The sequence below is a fragment of the Centrocercus urophasianus genome, unplaced genomic scaffold (assembly GCF_019232065.1).
Source record: "Centrocercus urophasianus isolate 14NV4802_14NV808 unplaced genomic scaffold, USGS_Curo_1.0 seq_54, whole genome shotgun sequence".
NCBI lineage: Eukaryota > Metazoa > Chordata > Aves > Galliformes > Phasianidae > Centrocercus > Centrocercus urophasianus.
This window is the reverse complement of record NW_024885133.1, coordinates 996298-1013510: the sequence shown is the minus strand read 5'-3', so window position 1 is coordinate 1013510 and position 17213 is coordinate 996298. Positions and strand designations below refer to the sequence as shown.

Below are 17213 nucleotides of genomic sequence, written 5' to 3'. Positions count from 1 at the left end.
CTACCTTTTGTTGCTGACAAGAAGCAGGACTGAGCCATTCTGGATATTGGCTTCTTTCAAAGTCTCATGCTCTTCAAGCTGCCTGGAGTTGTAATAAAATGTCTTCTTCCAGGAAGTGACGCCCTCCCGCACCAGGTAAGCCCGTAGGTCCATCACTGTGTCTCTGGGTTTGACGGTCAGCGGCATCATCAGGTCCTCATCAGCCAAGTGCACCTTAATGTGGTACCTCTTCCAGCGGGAAAGGCTCCTTCGCAGCGTGTCCATCCTCTCCGGCTCTCCAGGGACGGTGTGGCAGAGAGGAGCATCCAGCTGGGAGGTAGGCAGAGCAGGGATGTGGCTCCGAAGAGGCTGTCTGCCTGCACAGCTTAAAATGTCCTGCCAAACCTGTTCCTCCCAGTTGCTGCACTGCATGCTTCTCATTCCAGGGAAGAGCTCACCTGGCTCCAAGAGTACTGGCTGGGAAATGCCTCCGTGAATCACTGCCACGCACCTCTAAATCCCATAATAATTACTGCGTCCTCACAAAGTGCCCTTCATTCCAATGGGTCTCAGAGGACTTTAAAGATGGACCTCTGTAGCCATTAGAAATGTGGGTGCGTTTGAGAAATGAATGGGTTTAGTAACCTCATGTCTGCTGTTCTCAAAAGCTGCCAACTGTGGCATAGCTCAGTTCAAAAAGTAGACATTGAGGAACCTCTCAGCTATTTAACATAATCATTTTAATTGAGAAAAATACACTGCATAGTGAAAACTTCCTCATGGGGGGGAGCCACAGCATTTGGAAGGACATTCAGAGCCCAGCTGGTGTGAACTGCAGTGCTGGTTTGACCTAGGAGATCTGTGTTGTAGGAGAATGGGCTGGGACCCTCCAAGAGGGGTAGGATTCATTGCTGCTCATAGCATCACATGTCTGGTGCTCACTCACACATGCTCCTTGGTGGTTCATCGGCTTGATTTCCTGTCCCTCACAGATCTCTGCCTAATTGAAGTATTGGCTGTATCCTGCTCTGACACGTGAGCTGAGATAGCACCTCGGGGCTGCAGGCTCACCACGCAAAAGGGACAGCAGAGGCCTCGGGAGCAAGCACTGCTCTGGTAGATGCAGTGATAGCTCCAAAGGGAAGGAAGCAATGCCCGCCGCAGGAGCTGGCTGTAATTGAACGATCCCGCAAGGCAGACTCGGGCGCTCACGAGATGATACTTCAGAGCAAACATCATCAAGATAAGGAAGTCTTTTTTTTTTTTCTTTTTCTCAAAAAGATCAAGTCACTCTTATCTTGTAGGTAATTTCCTGCAGCCCATATTACAGGAATTAATTCCCTTGTCCATTCTTCTCAACGCAGACTGGTATTTTCAGACCAAAGTACTGCAAGGTAGTTGTCCTAAGACACTGTTCTTCACTAAAAAGGGCATTTTCTTGCCTATCAGATAATGAAACAAATTGACAGATTTTCAGATATGGCAGCAGTCAGCTCCCACTGAGCACGAGAGATGCGTCCCCTTTCCCACTGAGAAGCAAGAAGATTTCTGCCCGGTTTTCTCACCTCCTTTCTCTTTTCTCTCCCCAGTGCACTGTATCTTGACCAAGAACAGCAGCAAATGTCTTCAGCTATTCTACAGGCAATGGCGATTTCCCTGTACACCTGATAGGAAATGAAGCTTCTGCTAGCAAGTGTTCCTTTCCAGATTCAGTCATTGTAAAGGTATGATTGTTTTGGTGGGGACTGGCATTCTTGGGTCCTCACTCTGCCACTGAGTTGCTGCAAAGGCTTGAGATGAGTCATGCCGTGCCTTCATGCTCATCGTGTCATTGCTGCGTGGTGTTAACATGTGTCCTTTAAGCACCCTGTGGGAAATAGGAACAGCTTTTAGCACAGTCACGCCCTCCTGCATGGCAGCAGTTATGAACAGAACGGATCTGCAGATCTATCAATAATTTTCTTGAAGACAGGACATCACCACCGTTATTAGAGAGGAGAATGTGAGGTACAGAGCAGTACAAAGCTGTTAAAAAAAAAAGTCAAAAGTTGGGCTCTTGTCCCCATGTCTAGGAATCTCAGTGAAAAGCTGCATTTCCAGAGAACTACAGAAGCCTGCAAACCTGGAGATGTTGCATCTTTCTCCATCAGGGTGACATTCACTCGGGGAGCCAGAATTTATCCCTGTTGTAACGCCAGAGTCTCGGGGGTAAAGAGGAGGTCTGATCCAATTCCCATTGCCATCCAAGGGCAGACTCTCATTGACGGCAGTCGGACCTGGATCACGCCCCAGACACGCTGAGGTCTAATGGCTCCAGCCAACAGAATTTGCCCGGTGAGTGCCAAGGGAAGCAGAAGGCATTCTTATTTCAGCAGAGCCCGTCTGGTGTCAGCGAGTCCATCAGCTCCATCCTTCTCGCATCCATGACAGCCTGACAGCTGCCAGATACCTCCCTCAGACACCTTTCAGACGGCTCCTGTTTATTTTTAGGACAGCTCTTTCCAGATAAGGCTCAGATGTGTATAATTACAAAGAAAGGGAGATGGTCACCAAAAGGAAAACGCAATGGCGATCAGTTTTATTGTTTCTTTGCCTGCGGTGTGATTGCAGACTTTCTCACGTACCCCCACCCCGTGCTGGGAGCACTCCTTTCAGAAGAAGGGGTGATGTTTGAGCCTGTGAAAGCCAGGAGAAGGCGAGGCGTAGCAGTGAAGTCAGGTTATGAAATATTGAAGCAGTGAAACCCTCACTGGAACACGTGAATGGCTAATGCCAGTTCCAATTAATTTTGAATTTTTCATTAAACCATTATTAAAAGCAAGAGGACAGAAGAAATAAGGGAAATTGACTTGGGCAGTATATTAAGTACCTTCGTTTTGCTGGAAGATGTTTTATTATCTGTCCAAAGCAATTATTTCACAAGCTCCTGACGGTTTGTGGGCTAAACAGAAGTGCAGGATGAAGTTCTAGATGGTCTTTTCTTAAAGTTATTTTAATCCTCATCCTCTGCCCTGCCCTAATTGGGCGATATCTCTGGCGTGTCATATCTGGAGGACAAGACATGGAGTCAGAGTTCTGAGAACCTGCAATATTGTGTCGCCCTGGCATTATTTATAAATCAAATAAAAACCTATTGACTTAAGCATTTCCTCATATTGAGGGCAAACAGAAAATGTGCAAACACTTGAGAAACATTCATTAGGGAAGCCTCAAAAGCCATTTAAAACCTAGGTGGGCTATGATTTTTTTTTAAGAACTAAAGCAACAGCATTTAATAAAACATCTCCACCTCTGCTCTCCCCTCCTCTATACTCCATTGACTACAGCAAAAGAGAAACACCTGCTTAAATTAGGTGCTTCATTAACATGTCTCTTGTTGGTTGAGGTAATCCTAGGCCTTATAATATCTTCTTATGCTACCAGAGTAGAGACACATATTTCTTAGCCTTTTTTTGGCAATGACTGTGTTTTGCTACCTGCTGTGCTGCTGTCCTTGCAGAGGAGGACAGAAAAGTGGGATGTTTCTCAATGAGAATAGAAAGGTTTCTCCATTTCTTGGTAGCAGTTGTAGGGAAATCACAGCACCTGGGAAAAATACAGCCCTGATTCCCCTGCCTGTAAGTCTTTGGGGAAAGCAGCCTGTCAGCCCTGCCCTTTCAGGTCAGGGAGATCCTTTGCTGATTCTTGACGCCATCTGATCCCAGCAGTCAGTAAAGCTGAAAACTTTACTCTTTTTCCTCTGTTTGCCTAGGATGAGTTGCGGTTAGAAAGACAGAAAACAAGGGATGAGGCATTAGAGGTGACTGGTGAGGTTTACCATGTGCTTGCAGCTGTGTGTCACCAGGTACCAAAGAAGAGTTTTGTGTTAAATTTCCCTATGTCCATGATCCTGTGGGAGAGCACAGTCTCCATGCTACGATTGGAGCTCTCCTGCTCCATCGCTCAGCAGTGCAGAGGGAGGTGCAGCGGTGTGAGCTCTGGGGCTGCCGGGGAGCACGGGGCTGGAAGGTTCACTCGCTGGCAGCGAATCCCGAGGTTTGACAGCGATAACCTACAGCTAGAAATCTCCAAAATGCAGCCTGCCACTTAATTCATCCAGTGCTCCTGATATCTTAGGCAATGGGGCAGCTTAAGGTGCTGGTATTTATATTCCTGAAATACCCAGAGGCCCCAACTGGAGCTGTACCACCATGTGCCAAGTGCTTTGCAGATAAGAAGGATGAGTAAGGCCTTTTCTGTCACCCAGCGCTTGGTTATAAAATGACTGGGCTCACTTTAGATGCTGAGATACATCTACAGCAAATGAACAAAGAGCTAATAAATGATTAATAAATGCTTTGAAAAATGGCTAATTAAATGCAACAGCATTTTAGAGTGCAATGGAAAAGCACAAAACATGTAAGCTCAAGCGATAACGCTTCTTCTGATATGACTTATCTACAGCATGCTGCTCACATCTGCAAGAGTGCTTAGAAATATTATTAACATCTTGTGTACCAGGAATAAAGAGAGCCTTTCTGTGAAGGAAGAGCAATTCTCTCCTCGGGATAAGGGCAAATTCCTCATTGTTTAGGCCATTTGAAATCCAGAAAAACTAGAAGGCGCCTATAGTAACACACACTGGGAGATGTGAGTGATGAGAGCAAGCTGACAGTGTTTGCATTGAGCCTGCCCTGTTATCTGCCTGTCACGTCATAGGGCCCTGTGCTCCCAGGCCAGACATCCTCTCTGTTCCATTGGATTCGCATCCACCATCTCCCATTCTTGGCTGGCAAGGGGAAAATGCCTTTTCATCCTGCCCTGCTCCAGACAACAGTCAGGCTCTCTCCATCTGCTTCAGCAGCATAACAGATTTTTTTTTTAAATGTCACAAAAAGGGGGGGCGATCCTGGTTGCATCCTCGTTGGTACAAACAAGGATTTCTACCACTAACACTGCTAACGTTACCAAGCCACACAGATCCTGATGCCACAACTTCCCTTGCTTGCTGCCCTGCATCAATATTGCATTGGTGGGGGCAGCTGGACTCTGGGATGGGAGTTAAAATGAGTGTCGGAAAAAGCTGTGTATCTTCAGCTTTGAAGGAACAAACTTGCCTGGGTTTGAAACTGTGAGTTTTCTAAGTTGGATGAGAGCTGGTAACATTTTCTGGTGGAAAAGGGAAATGTGAAGGAAAATAATAAAAAACAGTAACGCAGATGTTAAATGAACCAGTCAGCTGCGAACAATGGAAAGCTGAAAAATGGATATGGGGAAAAGCATTTTGCGGTGTAGTTATTTCTTGCTGCAGTTCTTTATAACGTCCCAGATGGGAGATTCATGACCCTAGGAAGCAGTCTGTACGCTCCAGGGTTTGGCCTGCAGCAGCCCATGACTCACTCGCCTGCCAGGTTGGGCAGTAAGCTGAGAAACAAGCAAGATAGCAAAATGTCTTGTGGAAACAGCAAAACAAGAGATGAATTAACTGCTGGAAGAGTGAAAAAACAAACCTCTGTGCACAAAGGGGGGCCCTCAATGCAGAGAGCAAGCACTCATGCCACTGGGGACTCCAGAGGAGCCGGCCTCCCAGGCAGCCAGGTCCATTTGTTTGTAGGCAAAACAATCCAGGATGCTTCAGTCTTATATGGTGAAGTGGGCGGAAACAGAAGATTTGAGGTTCTACCCACGGCAGCAAGATGGTTTTCCATGGGCTCAAGGAAGGAAGATTTGTGAATCTACATTGCCATCTAATGGCAAGGAACAGCTTACAGCTTTCAGTGCTGCACAGAAACTGGCTATAACAGCAGTAAGCGAGGGTGGCATGGTCTGCGGTGATTATTATCCTTTGGTCCAAAGCAAATCCTTCTCTGCAACAGAATGGTGGTCCCCAGTGAAGGCAATACAGCTAGCCCAGAAAAGGGAAGGGTACCAAACCCTTGGGATTGAGGCTGCTGATTCTTCCTCTTCTGGCATCCACTCCAGTTTCTTTGCCAGGAACACAAACATGGGGTGGGATTTCTTTCCTCTGGTGTACCACATACTGCACATGGACAAGCTTCCCAAGCAGGTGCACGTTCTGGGTTCTGAGTGAATCCTGCCATCCTATTCAAAACACTTCACTCAGCATCTCAGGTCTTCAGGACCCTGTTGACAAATACAGATAACCAGAGTTACATTTAAAAAGTGACATATTCTTGGATATAGGCTCAGGAAGGATAGATCTGTCCTTTTGGTCACACCTAGCCCAGCATCTTGTCTGCACCAGTGCTGAGTAATGGATACGTAACGAGAAAGTATCAGAAATACAATAGTACAGATTGATACTACCCTGCCTTATCCTTCATGCTGAGAGACAGCCCTGCAGGGAAATCCTACAAAGAAAATTCAGTGAGATGTGAGATTTTATGGATTCTGTCATTTCTAACTGAACATTTAAACAGAGATGACAGGAAGAGACAAGTTTGATGTTCATTCTAGTGCTACTGTCGTTACAGCACTCTGCTAATGATGCACCATATTATGTAGTTCCTAGAACAGAAACTTTACATACAAGAGAGAGTTGTCTATTAGGAGATAATTACATTAAGAAACCAAAGGAAACTTGAGAAAGGGTTGTCAGCAGCCAGTTCCTTTGACTTTGACACATTTCTAGTCTTGACACACGTACATATGAACAGGAGTTGGAACTCACTGCAAGAGAGGAAGGTGATATTCAATGTCCAGGAGTTTCAAATAGAGCAGGAGCCTGGGGAGAGACTGAGGATATAAAGTGTCTGTTCCTTCCACATGGGCAGATGGGTCATGGTGTTCATTCCAACTAAATTCTGGGAAAAAAATAAATCGGAGTAGGGATTGAGAGTACTGAAAAAATTGACTTTAGTCCAGAGGACCAAAAGAACCACCCCTGTCTGTTACAATGCCTGCTGTAACATGCTTCCCACACAGCGTGCTGCCAAAGAAATGAGCACACTGTCGAAGCATCCAGCTTCATTTCCTCCTGGTACCCTCTCCTCTTTACACATGGTCTTGCCAAGCCTTGCTAGGCCCAAACAATCCTGCTGAAAGAAGAGGGATAAACAAGGGATCTCTACCTACTGAACACGCTCCCACCTGCTCAATAAATGCATGGTTTGGAGGGCTTTTTCCTTTCTTGGTTGCTTGCCACTTCACAAGTTAAAGAAAGCCAAAGGCTGAGGGACCGGAGAGGATGTTTCAGGTATTTCTCTCCAGTAAGGAGGGAAAGGGGATGAACCCGGTTGATGGACTGCACAGGATGATTTGTTCCTAGATGTTCCTTTCTAAAATGGCTCTGAGTCATGCCACAGCACTGATCAGAAAAACATTCTTCCTGTAATAGGAACACAACAGCAAAAAAGCCCTGTTGAGTGTTCAGTTCTGAGTGCTCAGCCCTGACTCTGAGCCTGCAGCAGGAGAAGGGTAGGAGGGCTGGCTGGAAAGCCTCCTCCGCTCCCTCAGCAGTTGGAAACAACGCAGAGGCTGCAAGAGCCATTGCAGAAGCAGGCTGAAGCCTGCCGAAGGCTACATGCAGCTGCAGACCCAGGGAAAGGCATGCGTGGTCTTGCAGCTGCCTCCATGGAATGCGTTCCCACAGGTGCTGGGTCAGGTGGGGTGAGCACCGTCCTCCTGCTTTCTCCTCCACTCATTTCCAAAGCTGCACCCCAAAACCTGCCTCTTCAGAAAGGAACTACAAACAAAGCCTGCAGCACAGCCACCTGAGTGGAGCCTGAAGGAGGCACAGAGCATGGCCGACCTCCAGAGCCTGTGAGCTGCAGCAATGGAAGAAAAGCTACTGAAGATACACATTGCTCCAAAGAGAGTGAGAAGAGATTGCTGCGGCCATTGGCCAAAGAACAGGGACACTGCGGTGTGGCCGCCTGGGCACTGCGGTGTGGCTGCCAGCGTGCTGTACATCCTCAGCACTGCAGCGCAGGCCTGGGGCTGCACAGCCCACTGCCCTCCTGGCTGTCCATGCTTACCAGCACCTTTCTTACTGAGGAAGTCGGGCTTGTCCAGCTCAGAGAGGGACCTCGGTGTGGCCTTCAGTGCTGTAAGGGAACTTGTGAGCTGGAAGTGGAGAGACCGCACACAGTCTGATAGCGACAGGACACGGGGAAATGAAATCCCGCACTCAGAAGGCGGCGAGGCGCCGGCACTGCCCAGAGCTGCGGGTGCCCCGTGGGCATGGATGAACCCCGGGCAGCGTCAGCTGGGCGGGCAGCCGGCCCAGCGTTGGACCTAAATCTCTGAGCTCCCTGCTGACATGAACCATCCTATGACTCTGGGCTGAGCAGCGCTGCCGTGGGTTCCCGACACCGATCCCGCAGGCTCAGCTCACCGGCCGACGGGCAGCACGGCCCCGGGCCGCCCCGCTGCGCGGTGGAGCGGCGCGCACGGCGCTCCGGGAGCTGTAGTCCCACCGCCCCCATCCGCCATCTTGGCGCCGCCAGAACTCCGCCCCGCGGCGCTGCCCGGCCGCCATCTTGGGTCGGGGGCGAAGCCGCCCTCGTGAGGCGGCGGCGGGGATCGGCGGGGCGGAGGGTTTGCTTCTTGTAGCAGTGAAAGCCTTGCTTTTATTTGGAATCGGGAAAGCTGAGAATCCCTCACAAAAAGCAAGCTGAGCGGCGTGGTGGTGCCCGTGAGGTGCTGGCTTCTGTGGGTGTTGTGAGGCGTTTGCCTGGCGTCTGTTCTGTATGGAGCTTAGATTAATAAAGGCTTTGGTCTTTGTTAGGCCCCCCGCCCCTGAGGGCCGTTCCGTGCTTTGTTTTGTAACGCGTGGATTTCTGTTGCAGGAATCCGAAGAGGTGCTTTTAGGCCCCGTTGTGCTGCGCAGCCAGGCTGTGCCCACAGCTCAGGGCTGCTGCCTGCAAGCGGCCGCGCTGAGCGGCTTTCTTTTGAGCACACGCTCACATGTCAACACTTCTGCTTTGTCAGAAGCTTAAAAATGGAAACAGTGCTCTCTTTAAGAAAGGGCCCAAATAAGGAGATGATGGAGTGGCGAGGATTCCTCCAGTGAGTGTTCTGGCTCATTCCTTACAAAGGCTGCGTGTGAAAGATAGAGGCCCACAGATCTGGGTTTTGTCCAGGGGTCTCCAGGTTTAAAGCTCCCTGCAGCCGCTTCAGCTCAGTTTCCCTGTGACTCGGCTGGGCACGACTTCTTTCTCTGCCCCAAAAACATAAAGCTTTACCCTTCAGAACTCTTTTGGCTGTGTGAGCAACTCAGCCTGTCCTTCAGCAAAAATGGAAGCTATCAAGAAAAAGATGCAGATGTTGAAGCTGGACAAGGAGAATGCAATTGATAGAGCAGAGCAGGCTGAAACGGATAAGAAGGCAGCTGAGGACAAATGCAAGCAGGCAAGTAGAAATAAAATCACAGATTGTGCACATGGTGTGGAAATCAGTCTGGTGAAGTGCTGTGCTGCACTCTGATTCCGAGAACAAAATTTGAGCTTCAGTTCTCCGTTAATTTGTTTTGAATTTTTTGCCTTTTTATTATGTTAAACTTGTACGGCCATTGTTGGATATTAATGATCGTTTCTTCTGTCTTTGCAAAGCTAGCACTAGCTATGGATTTTTAAGACTATTTTGTCTCAGTTTTCTTAAATCATACATAATTGCTTTAATTTTCGTTTGCTCGTGATTCCATTGAAAAGACATGAAAAACTTCAAGTCAAAGCTGTAGATTGAACACCTGTAGGAACAGAGTTAATGCTGTCTGAAGTCAGCCGATGTTAATTGAGCCTCTCCTTGAAGTGAATTAATGAAGTTCTGCTGACTTGTCTGTGGTCCCGCAGTGCCTTTGGAGGTGCCTGCTGCGACTCGCCAGTAGGTGTGCTGTGTTATGATTTGTCAGCAATGATCAGAAATATCTTAATTTGCAAGGCCTAATTTTAATTGAATTATACTGATAGCATTTGCATATTCTGTTGCTTTTTGTTGTTCTTTATTTTGGGTGCGTGCCTACCTCAATTCTGAGCTGTAATACTTTCAGAATGATCTTTAAATGTTTTGCTCACCATGTTCCAATTTGTTACTGAGCTTCTATAAAAGAATGCTCGTATCTTTTTATATTCTCTAAATGTGTTTCTTTCTGCTGCTTCTTCCAGATTGCCGTGTGCGTAATTATTTGGCCAAGTGTTTCTTCTGTCCAATCTGAGATCTTTGGGTGATGTAATCACATTTTTAATTGGCCATCCGTGTAGCTAAAGGGCCTCAAAAAAAAGTTTCCAAAAAGGCGAACTGCCGCCTTCCTGCTCCACCCCAGCTCACGGAAAGCGCTTCACCTCTTTGTTGCGCTCGGAGGCTCCAGGCTCCACGCAGCACCGCGTGAATGCGGTCGCTGAATCTTCCACAGCCTGAGAGGTGCAGCTCAGATGTGGTTCTGCCGGGCAACGCCGGCCCCCTTCCTGAGCTCAGTGGCATAGCAGCCCCAGCAGATGGTATTCAGTTAGTGGTGATGCGATGCTGAGCCGCGCTTTGCAAGCAGTTAGCAAAGGTGACTTCCTACAGACTGAACGGCGCGTCTCTGGGAACTGTTAAGTATGAGGGTAATCTGCAATGAAAGGTGAAAGAGAGGAAATAAGGCTTTGGTCTGCCTCCTCTTCTCTGAATTGTACCCAGTTTTCCACCTCTTTTATTACTGTTTTTTTAACACAGGCGCACACAGGGATTTTAATGTCATACATGAAGGAAGCATCACTTCCTCCTGCTTGCTGTTCCCTGCTGAAGCACCCAGGGGAGCGTGTTCAGTGCTCTCACAGTGAGGTTATCCTAAACGAAAGTACAGCAATGTCGCTGTGTTGAAGAACAGCTCGCTGCCAGGAATGCTGGTAAAGCTGTCCTGGATGCTAGAATGAAGAAGATACACGTACTGAAACATGAACTGTTTAGAGTGAACTGTTTGACACTCTAAATTTAGGTGAAAGCAGAGTCAAATGGTTAAATCAGTTTTCTCTACGGACTGAACTGCTTTGTATTGCAAATGGCAGGCGGGAGCAGATGGACTGCAGGCGCACCCTTATCAGCAGCAGCTCCTGATAATGCAAATTCCTCGGGAGTGTGAGGCGGTTCGTCACTAACCGCTCTCCCTGCAGGGTATAAATAGTTCTGTGTAGTGCACAGTATGGATTTATATGGTGTGGGATGGAGAGCACCTCGATGGCCAGGTTGGACCTGGGATGGTGGAGGTTGGGGCTGTCTGGGGCCCTCTGACCACCCCTCTGATGTGCAGAGCTGCAGCAGGGAACGGCTTAGAGCTTAGAACTGTCCTTAGAGCTTAGAACTGTTCTTAGAAGTGTACCACAGTCAAAGAGTTTCCTAACAGTCCTGAGTTATTCTGTCACAACGAGCACAAGGACATAATTTTAAAACATTGTAAAATGCGCTGTAGAACTGCAGGATATTGTGGAGTCCAAAACACAAATGTGTAAAGGGGACGATGCCAAGTTCTGCACTGAGCCACATCCTGTGCTGCTAGAGGACAGCGTGCTTTAATCGTCTTCCCTGGGATCCGCTGCCAGGCAGACGCTGCCGGCCCTGGGTCTTCTGGGACTCCATGATATGAAAACTAAGGGAGAAGTTGTAGCCACGTCTCTGTGGTAATCCGTCCAAATTCCTTTTTTTTCTCTTGAAAGGTCGAAGACGAGCTGGTAGCTCTGCAGAAAAAATTGAAAGGAACCGAAGATGAGCTGGATAAATACTCCGAGGCTCTGAAAGATGCCCAGGAAAAGTTGGAGCAGGCTGAAAAGAAGGCCACGGATGTACGTACCCACAGCCGGCTGCGCCCGGCTTTGCTGTGTGTGTGGGACGGGGCCGGTGCGAATCACCGGGCGTTGTTTGTTGCAGTACCTCGGTCAGGGGACGGGAAAGCGGCGCTACGTTTCAGGTACGTCCGGCTGCCGCCCGCCGCGCTGCCCGCTCCGCACCCCGCGCTGCCGCAGCGGCACACGGCACTGCTCGGGGCGCCGGGCGGGAGGGACGGAGCCGCTCGGCAGCCGGGGGGCGTCCGCTATACGCGAGCCGCGTTTCCGGGGCCCCGCTTGGCGCACGGCTCCGCTCGGCGCACGGCTGCACCGCGCCGCACCGCCCCGCACCGCCCGGAGCTGCCGGGCCCGGTTCCGCTCCTCCCGCGCCACCACGGGCCCAGACGCGGCCGGCGTCGCTTCGGCGTCCTCGGGGCGCGGCCGTGCCGGGGCTCCCGCGCGCCGCTCCTCTGCTGACGTCACCACCCCACCTCCCGCCGCGTGACGTCATCGGCCCATTGAAAGGCGCGGGGCCGCGCGCCGCCACGTGCAGCACCGCGCGCCCTGCCCGCCGCGCCCATGGCCGCGCCGAGCTCCCTAGAAGCGGTGAAGAGGAAGATCCAATGCCTGCAGCAGCAGGCGGACGAGGCGGAGGATCGCGCCCAGGTCTTGCAGCGGGAGCTGGACCTGGAACGGGACCTGCGGGAGAAAGTGAGACCGCCGGCTGCCCGCTCGCCTCTCTCGGTCGCTCTCTCCGGGCTGCCCGCTCCTTCCTTCCTGTCTCTGGCTCTCTCTCTGGCTGCGCCCGGTGCGCCCCGCACCTCCCCGCGCTCCGCTCTCCACCGCGGGCACCGCGCCGGGCTCGGGCTGCGGGCGGGGCGGCCGCTCGCTGGGAAAAAGCGCTGCATGACAACGGGCGGGGAGGTCCCGCCCCGGCGCCGCGCCGCCGGCTCAGGCACAGCTGGGAAATGTCCGAACTGCTGGAAAATAACTTTTCCCTCCCGGTTTTCCCTGAGAAATGGGAGCTCTCCAGCAGCGTGCCGCTCTCCCGGGGCCGGACAGCTGGTTTCACTTAGGTCTGTGTGCGATCAGCCCGCACGGCATCTTCCTGCTGTTTTATCGCATGTCGGCGAGTTAGTTTTACCGTATATGGAGCGCGGGCTGCGGCAGAGGTGGGGCCGGGCGGCTCCCGAGGGTCCGCGCCGCGGCTCCGGGATCGCGGTCGGTGGGAGCGGCCCGGCCGGAGCGAGAAGCGGCGGTGCTCGGACCGGATGCCAGAGTGCTGCGTGAGCGATGCCTTGTGTGTGAACCCAGTAAGTTAAACACGGAGCGAACCAGAGCCCGGGCGGCTCGGGACCGGAGTCGGGCGTCGGCTGCCAGCCGGGTCGGCCGCTGAGCTCCTCCCAACGTCCTTACGAGGGGAAACCGCGTCCTCGGGCTGAGGAGCGGCTGGAAGCGGCGGGGAGCTGCTCCGCCACGGGAGTCTGCGCAGCCGTAACGAGGAGCGCTCTGCCCGCAGCCCCCAGCGCTGCTTTCTGGGAAGGGTGGCACGACAGGGTTAGGGACACACGACACTGATTAGCTGAGCGATCCCGGCCTTAGCAAAGTATGGCTTTTCTCTTCAAAGATGAAGCGATTAAAGGAGTCGTGTCTTAATAAACACGATGTTTTATGAACGCTCATCAGTTTGCATCGTGCATAGGCAGGCATCTCCGTTTGTTGTGTAGTGATTTTGGAATGAGCAGTTAACTGCTGTTTGGCTTTCTGAATGACACCGACCTCATTCCGAACTGTTTGCTGCACAGCTCCTTAAGTACCACAGGAAGTGATGGAAAAGGAAAGGATTTATTTTCAGAACGTATTTAATTTTGCCCTATTTCTGTTACAAAGCAGAGCACCTCGCGCTGCAGCCGGCCCTGCCCCGCTGAGCAGAAGGGCTGCATTTGCTGCTCATTGTGCAGGGCCGGTAGCATCAGTCTGTGATGGAACCAAGAGTTTACAACCAGACATGAAGGCTTTGGAACAAGGCATTTCGTTTGAGTTTGAGGTCTGCAGGTAGATCTGTCCGTTTTTATCAGTGCTGGGTCCTTTGTTGTGTGCCAGGAATGAGGAGTACCAGCAAAAAAAGGAAGGGGGAAGCAGTGCTGTGTACCTTGACATTCCTGAGATGCCATTGCTTAAACAAACAAAAAGCGGGGAGAGAGGAAAAGGGTTTGAGAGCCGCTGTGCTGCAGCGGTGCGGCGCGGGGCTCAGCTCCCTGCTGTGTCTGCAGGCGGAAGGCGAGGTGGCGGCGCTCAACAGACGCATCCAGCTGGTGGAAGAGGAGCTGGACCGGGCCCAGGAGCGCCTGGCCACAGCCCTGCAGAAACTGGAGGAGGCCGAAAAAGCGGCGGATGAGAGCGAGAGGTAACCTTCCCTTTGGGCTTCCCTCGCTTTCTCTCTTTCCTTCTTTTCTTTCATTTTGTGTAAAGGATAAAATCAAATACACACAGAACGTTCCAGCATCTGCGTGTGCTAACGTGCTCTGCAGACGCTGAACTTCAGGTGCCTTTTTTTTCTCTTTTAAAACTACTTTAAGTGAGTAATTCTATCAGCTTGGAAGAACCTGAGGGTTGGTTGTAATGGGGCCCTTTTTGGTTACAAATATTGAATTCCACTTGGGGGCTTTTGATACAAAATTGCTAAAGTGTTTCTACGGTCAGCATAATTGCTTTGGCTTCTGCAGAGGAATGAAAGTTATTGAGAACAGAGCAATGAAAGATGAAGAAAAAATGGAAATTCAGGAAATGCAGCTGAAGGAGGCCAAGCATATTGCTGAGGAGGCCGACCGCAAATATGAAGAGGTGAGAAATGTGTAGAAGGGGAACTGATAGAATTATGGGAGACCCAAGAACAACATTGGTGTTCTTCGCTTTGATCATTTTGTGTACGTTTCTCACACTGTGATGGTGCACCTTTAGAATACTCACAAAAAGGAGTAATTTTAATTGTGACTTTTGCAGCATTGTAGGTATTTGATTCTATAAAAACTGCAGAGTCTGACTTTGGGAAAAACGTGTGTCTCATTTGTGCACAAACGTTGTGGTGCGCTGTCGCTGCTCAGAAGGGAAGCAGGGGCAGATCAGCGCCGCGTGAACGCTGTGCTCTCTTCTCAGGTTGCCCGCAAGCTGGTGATTCTGGAGGGGGAGTTGGAAAGAGCTGAAGAGCGCGCAGAGGTGTCCGAAGTGTGAGTAGTTTACACAGCTGCAGGTTTAGAATGGAGGCTAAAACATCTCGAGGGAAAAATCTACTTGTGGGGGAGCACGCAGTGCTTGGAAATGGCTTTGTGCCCTGTGTGCCCAACTTCCTGCTTTCAAACTATTTTTTTTTTAACATATATTTTTAGACTTCTTCTAAGTAAAATCAAACCGCAGCAGAGTGGTGACCTCTACTTTCTTTTCTTCTCTTTTTTTTTTTTTGGCCTGTAGTAAATGTAGTGACCTTGAAGAGGAGTTGAAGAATGTTACAAACAATCTGAAGTCTTTGGAAGCTCAATCTGAAAAGGTTGGTTCTTTCAGTAACCTACGGGATGGGGACGAGGTCAAAACCTGTAATTAAAATGCACAGAAATACAAAGAAATGAAGAGGGGTTACCTGCCTTCCTGTTCCAAGAGGCCATCAATAATGCTGCGTCATCTCTCTCTGCGCATTCAGCTGTTTTGTGCTGCGCGAGAAAATAAAGTCTAAATTGATGCATGAAGTGGTTTGGACATCATCAGGCTCACGGTGATGGTACAGAAATCAGAGTCTGAGGTGTCTCAGAAGTGCGCAGAGTGCATGCAGCTGTTGTGAAAAGGAAAGCAGTTGTAAATAGATCACGTTTCCATAAACATCTGTTGCTGCTGCAACTGCCCTTCAGGAGTGTGTATTGCTTCCACAGTACTCGGAAAAGGAAGATAAGTATGAAGAGGAAATCAAGATTCTCTCTGACAAGCTTAAAGAGGTGAGTCCAGCCCTCCCCAGGCAGCTTTGGCGGCGTTTTTTAGCAGCGCTCAGTTATTCTATTTAATATTCCTAGGCTGAAACTCGTGCCGAGTTTGCTGAGAGAACAGTTGCCAAACTGGAGAAGTCCATTGATGATCTGGAAGGTATGGAATTACGCACTGCTTTTAAAATGGGTGTTGTATCTTACTGGGAAAGGACAGAAGCATCCCCCTGCTGTCCCGGTGGGCTGCGCAGGCTGTGCTGCCTTGTGGCTCTGGAAGAGATTCTCGTTCAAAACCTTGTGAACAAAACTTTTTGGCCAACTCACACACATAGAATCTTAAGAACCATTTCAATTAGTAACAAAATCATAACGCTAGTTAGCCTGATGACTGAAAAATGACTGTGAGATTTATTTTAAAAAGCACAGATGAAACGCCTGGCCTGGCAGCTTATTTCTACGTATTCCTACTTTCGCACTGCTGCTCAATCACAGATCTGTTTTCGTCTTTTGTTTTCCCCTCCAACTGCTTTGCTTGCTGCCTTCTCCTGTCCTCGTGCCCTCTGCTCTCCGCCTTTCCCTCTGGCTGCTCTCCACTGCCCGGCAGACGAGCTGTACGCTCAGAAGCTGAAGTACAAAGCAATCAGCGAGGAGCTGGACCACGCGCTCAATGACATGACCTCGCTGTAGTTTGCTCCTCTGGGCGGTGCCACCTGCTGCATCTCTTATGCTCTTCTTGCCTGTAATTCCTGCCGTTCTGTGCAGTCCTAAAGCGATCCTTCGGTCTGATCCTTCTCTGTAAGAACTCAATAAAAATCAGATCCCTCTACCTTTCAGCTTTGGGGCTTTCTTTCCTTATAACCCGCTGAAAATACAGCACTGATGACGCTGTAAGTAAATACAGCAGCACCTCATTGTAAGAGCGACGGCAAAAGAAAAGCCGCGTTGTTTCCCGTGAATCTCACGGTACGTTTTTAATTCGAGGAGCAAAGCCGCATCGTCCGTTTTAAGTCCTTTTTTTTCTCCCTTCTCACCAGACAAACTCGCTCAAGCAAAGGAGGAGAACCTGGGGCTGCACCAGACGCTGGACCAGACGTTAAACGAACTGAACTGTATATGACGCCGAGCGGAACCCCGCGGCACGAACGCGCCGCCCGCCCTCAGCGCGTCCCCGCCGCCCCCAGCGCTCCGACACACCGGAGCCCGGCGCGGTTCCGCGGGGCGCCGCGCGCATTAAACGCTTTTCTCGCAGCCCCGCCGCTCCGCTCCTTGCGCCGCGCCGCCTCTCGGGTGACGTCACGAGCCGGCATGCCACGTGACGCTGCCCGCGCGCCCCGGCCCCTCCCTCCGGCTTCTACTCGCGCGGCCTTCCGCCGGGGGCGGGAAGTGACGTCGCGCCGGGCGCGCGCGGCGGGGAGCGCGACCAATCGCGCGGCCGCTTACTCCGCGAGCGGAGTCCAATGGAGCGGCGGCTCGGGGCTCCGCCCCCCGGGTTCGGCGGCGACGCGGCGCTCCGCTCGACCAATCGGCG

General features: G+C 50.6%; 2 protein-coding genes and 2 long non-coding RNA genes across 9 annotated transcripts; 2 read left to right on the top strand and 2 right to left on the bottom strand.

Annotated features, from left to right (window-relative positions):
- On the bottom strand, nt 1-381 carry LOC122169496 (ubiquitin domain-containing protein TINCR-like). Its single transcript, XM_042835727.1, has one exon. The coding sequence runs from the start codon at nt 262-264 to the stop codon at nt 1-3; it is 264 nt and encodes an 87-aa protein (XP_042691661.1). The 5' UTR covers nt 265-381.
- A 476-nt stretch (nt 382-857) lies between these two features.
- On the top strand, nt 858-8099 carry LOC122169498. Its single transcript, XR_006171576.1, has 3 exons — nt 858-1373; nt 1569-1703; nt 7571-8099. It is a non-coding gene; the product is annotated as an uncharacterized LOC122169498 (long non-coding RNA).
- Nucleotides 8100-9001: 902 nt separating this feature from the next.
- TPM4 (tropomyosin 4) lies at nt 9002-16854 on the top strand. 6 transcript variants are annotated; one of them, XM_042835714.1, is made up of 9 exons: nt 9002-9330; nt 11610-11735; nt 13991-14124; nt 14444-14561; nt 14874-14944; nt 15186-15261; nt 15638-15700; nt 15776-15845; nt 16290-16712. In XM_042835714.1, the coding sequence occupies exons 1-9, from the start codon at nt 9217-9219 to the stop codon at nt 16370-16372; spliced, it is 855 nt and encodes a 284-aa protein (XP_042691648.1). In that variant the 5' UTR covers nt 9002-9216; the 3' UTR covers nt 16373-16712. The 6 variants fall into 6 exon arrangements, with proteins under 6 accessions (XP_042691648.1, XP_042691643.1, XP_042691646.1 ...); XM_042835709.1 differs by lacking the exon at nt 16290-16712 and adding an exon at nt 16720-16854 and having other exon boundaries at nt 9005-9330; XM_042835712.1 differs by lacking the exons at nt 9002-9330; nt 16290-16712 and adding exons at nt 11821-11860; nt 16720-16854 and having other exon boundaries at nt 11509-11735.
- Nucleotides 9443-11913, bottom strand: LOC122169487. Its single transcript, XR_006171572.1, has 2 exons — nt 11744-11913; nt 9443-11630 (listed from the first exon to the last, which is right to left on the bottom strand). It is a non-coding gene; the product is annotated as an uncharacterized LOC122169487 (long non-coding RNA).
- Nucleotides 16855-17213: the final 359 nt, after the last annotated feature.

Excerpts from the sequence above, each read along its gene's own strand:
- LOC122169496 (XM_042835727.1), bottom strand. The coding sequence starts at position 264 with ATGGACACGCTGCGAAGGAGCCTTTCCCGCTGGAAGAGGTACCACATT.
- TPM4 (XM_042835709.1), top strand. The coding sequence starts at position 9,217 with ATGGAAGCTATCAAGAAAAAGATGCAGATGTTGAAGCTGGACAAGGAG. Across the intron at positions 9,331-11,609 it reads CTGAGGACAAATGCAAGCAG|GTCGAAGACGAGCTGGTAGC; the intron begins GCAAGTAGAAAT and ends TTCTCTTGAAAG. Across the intron at positions 14,125-14,443 it reads GCGGCGGATGAGAGCGAGAG|AGGAATGAAAGTTATTGAGA; the intron begins GTAACCTTCCCT and ends TGGCTTCTGCAG.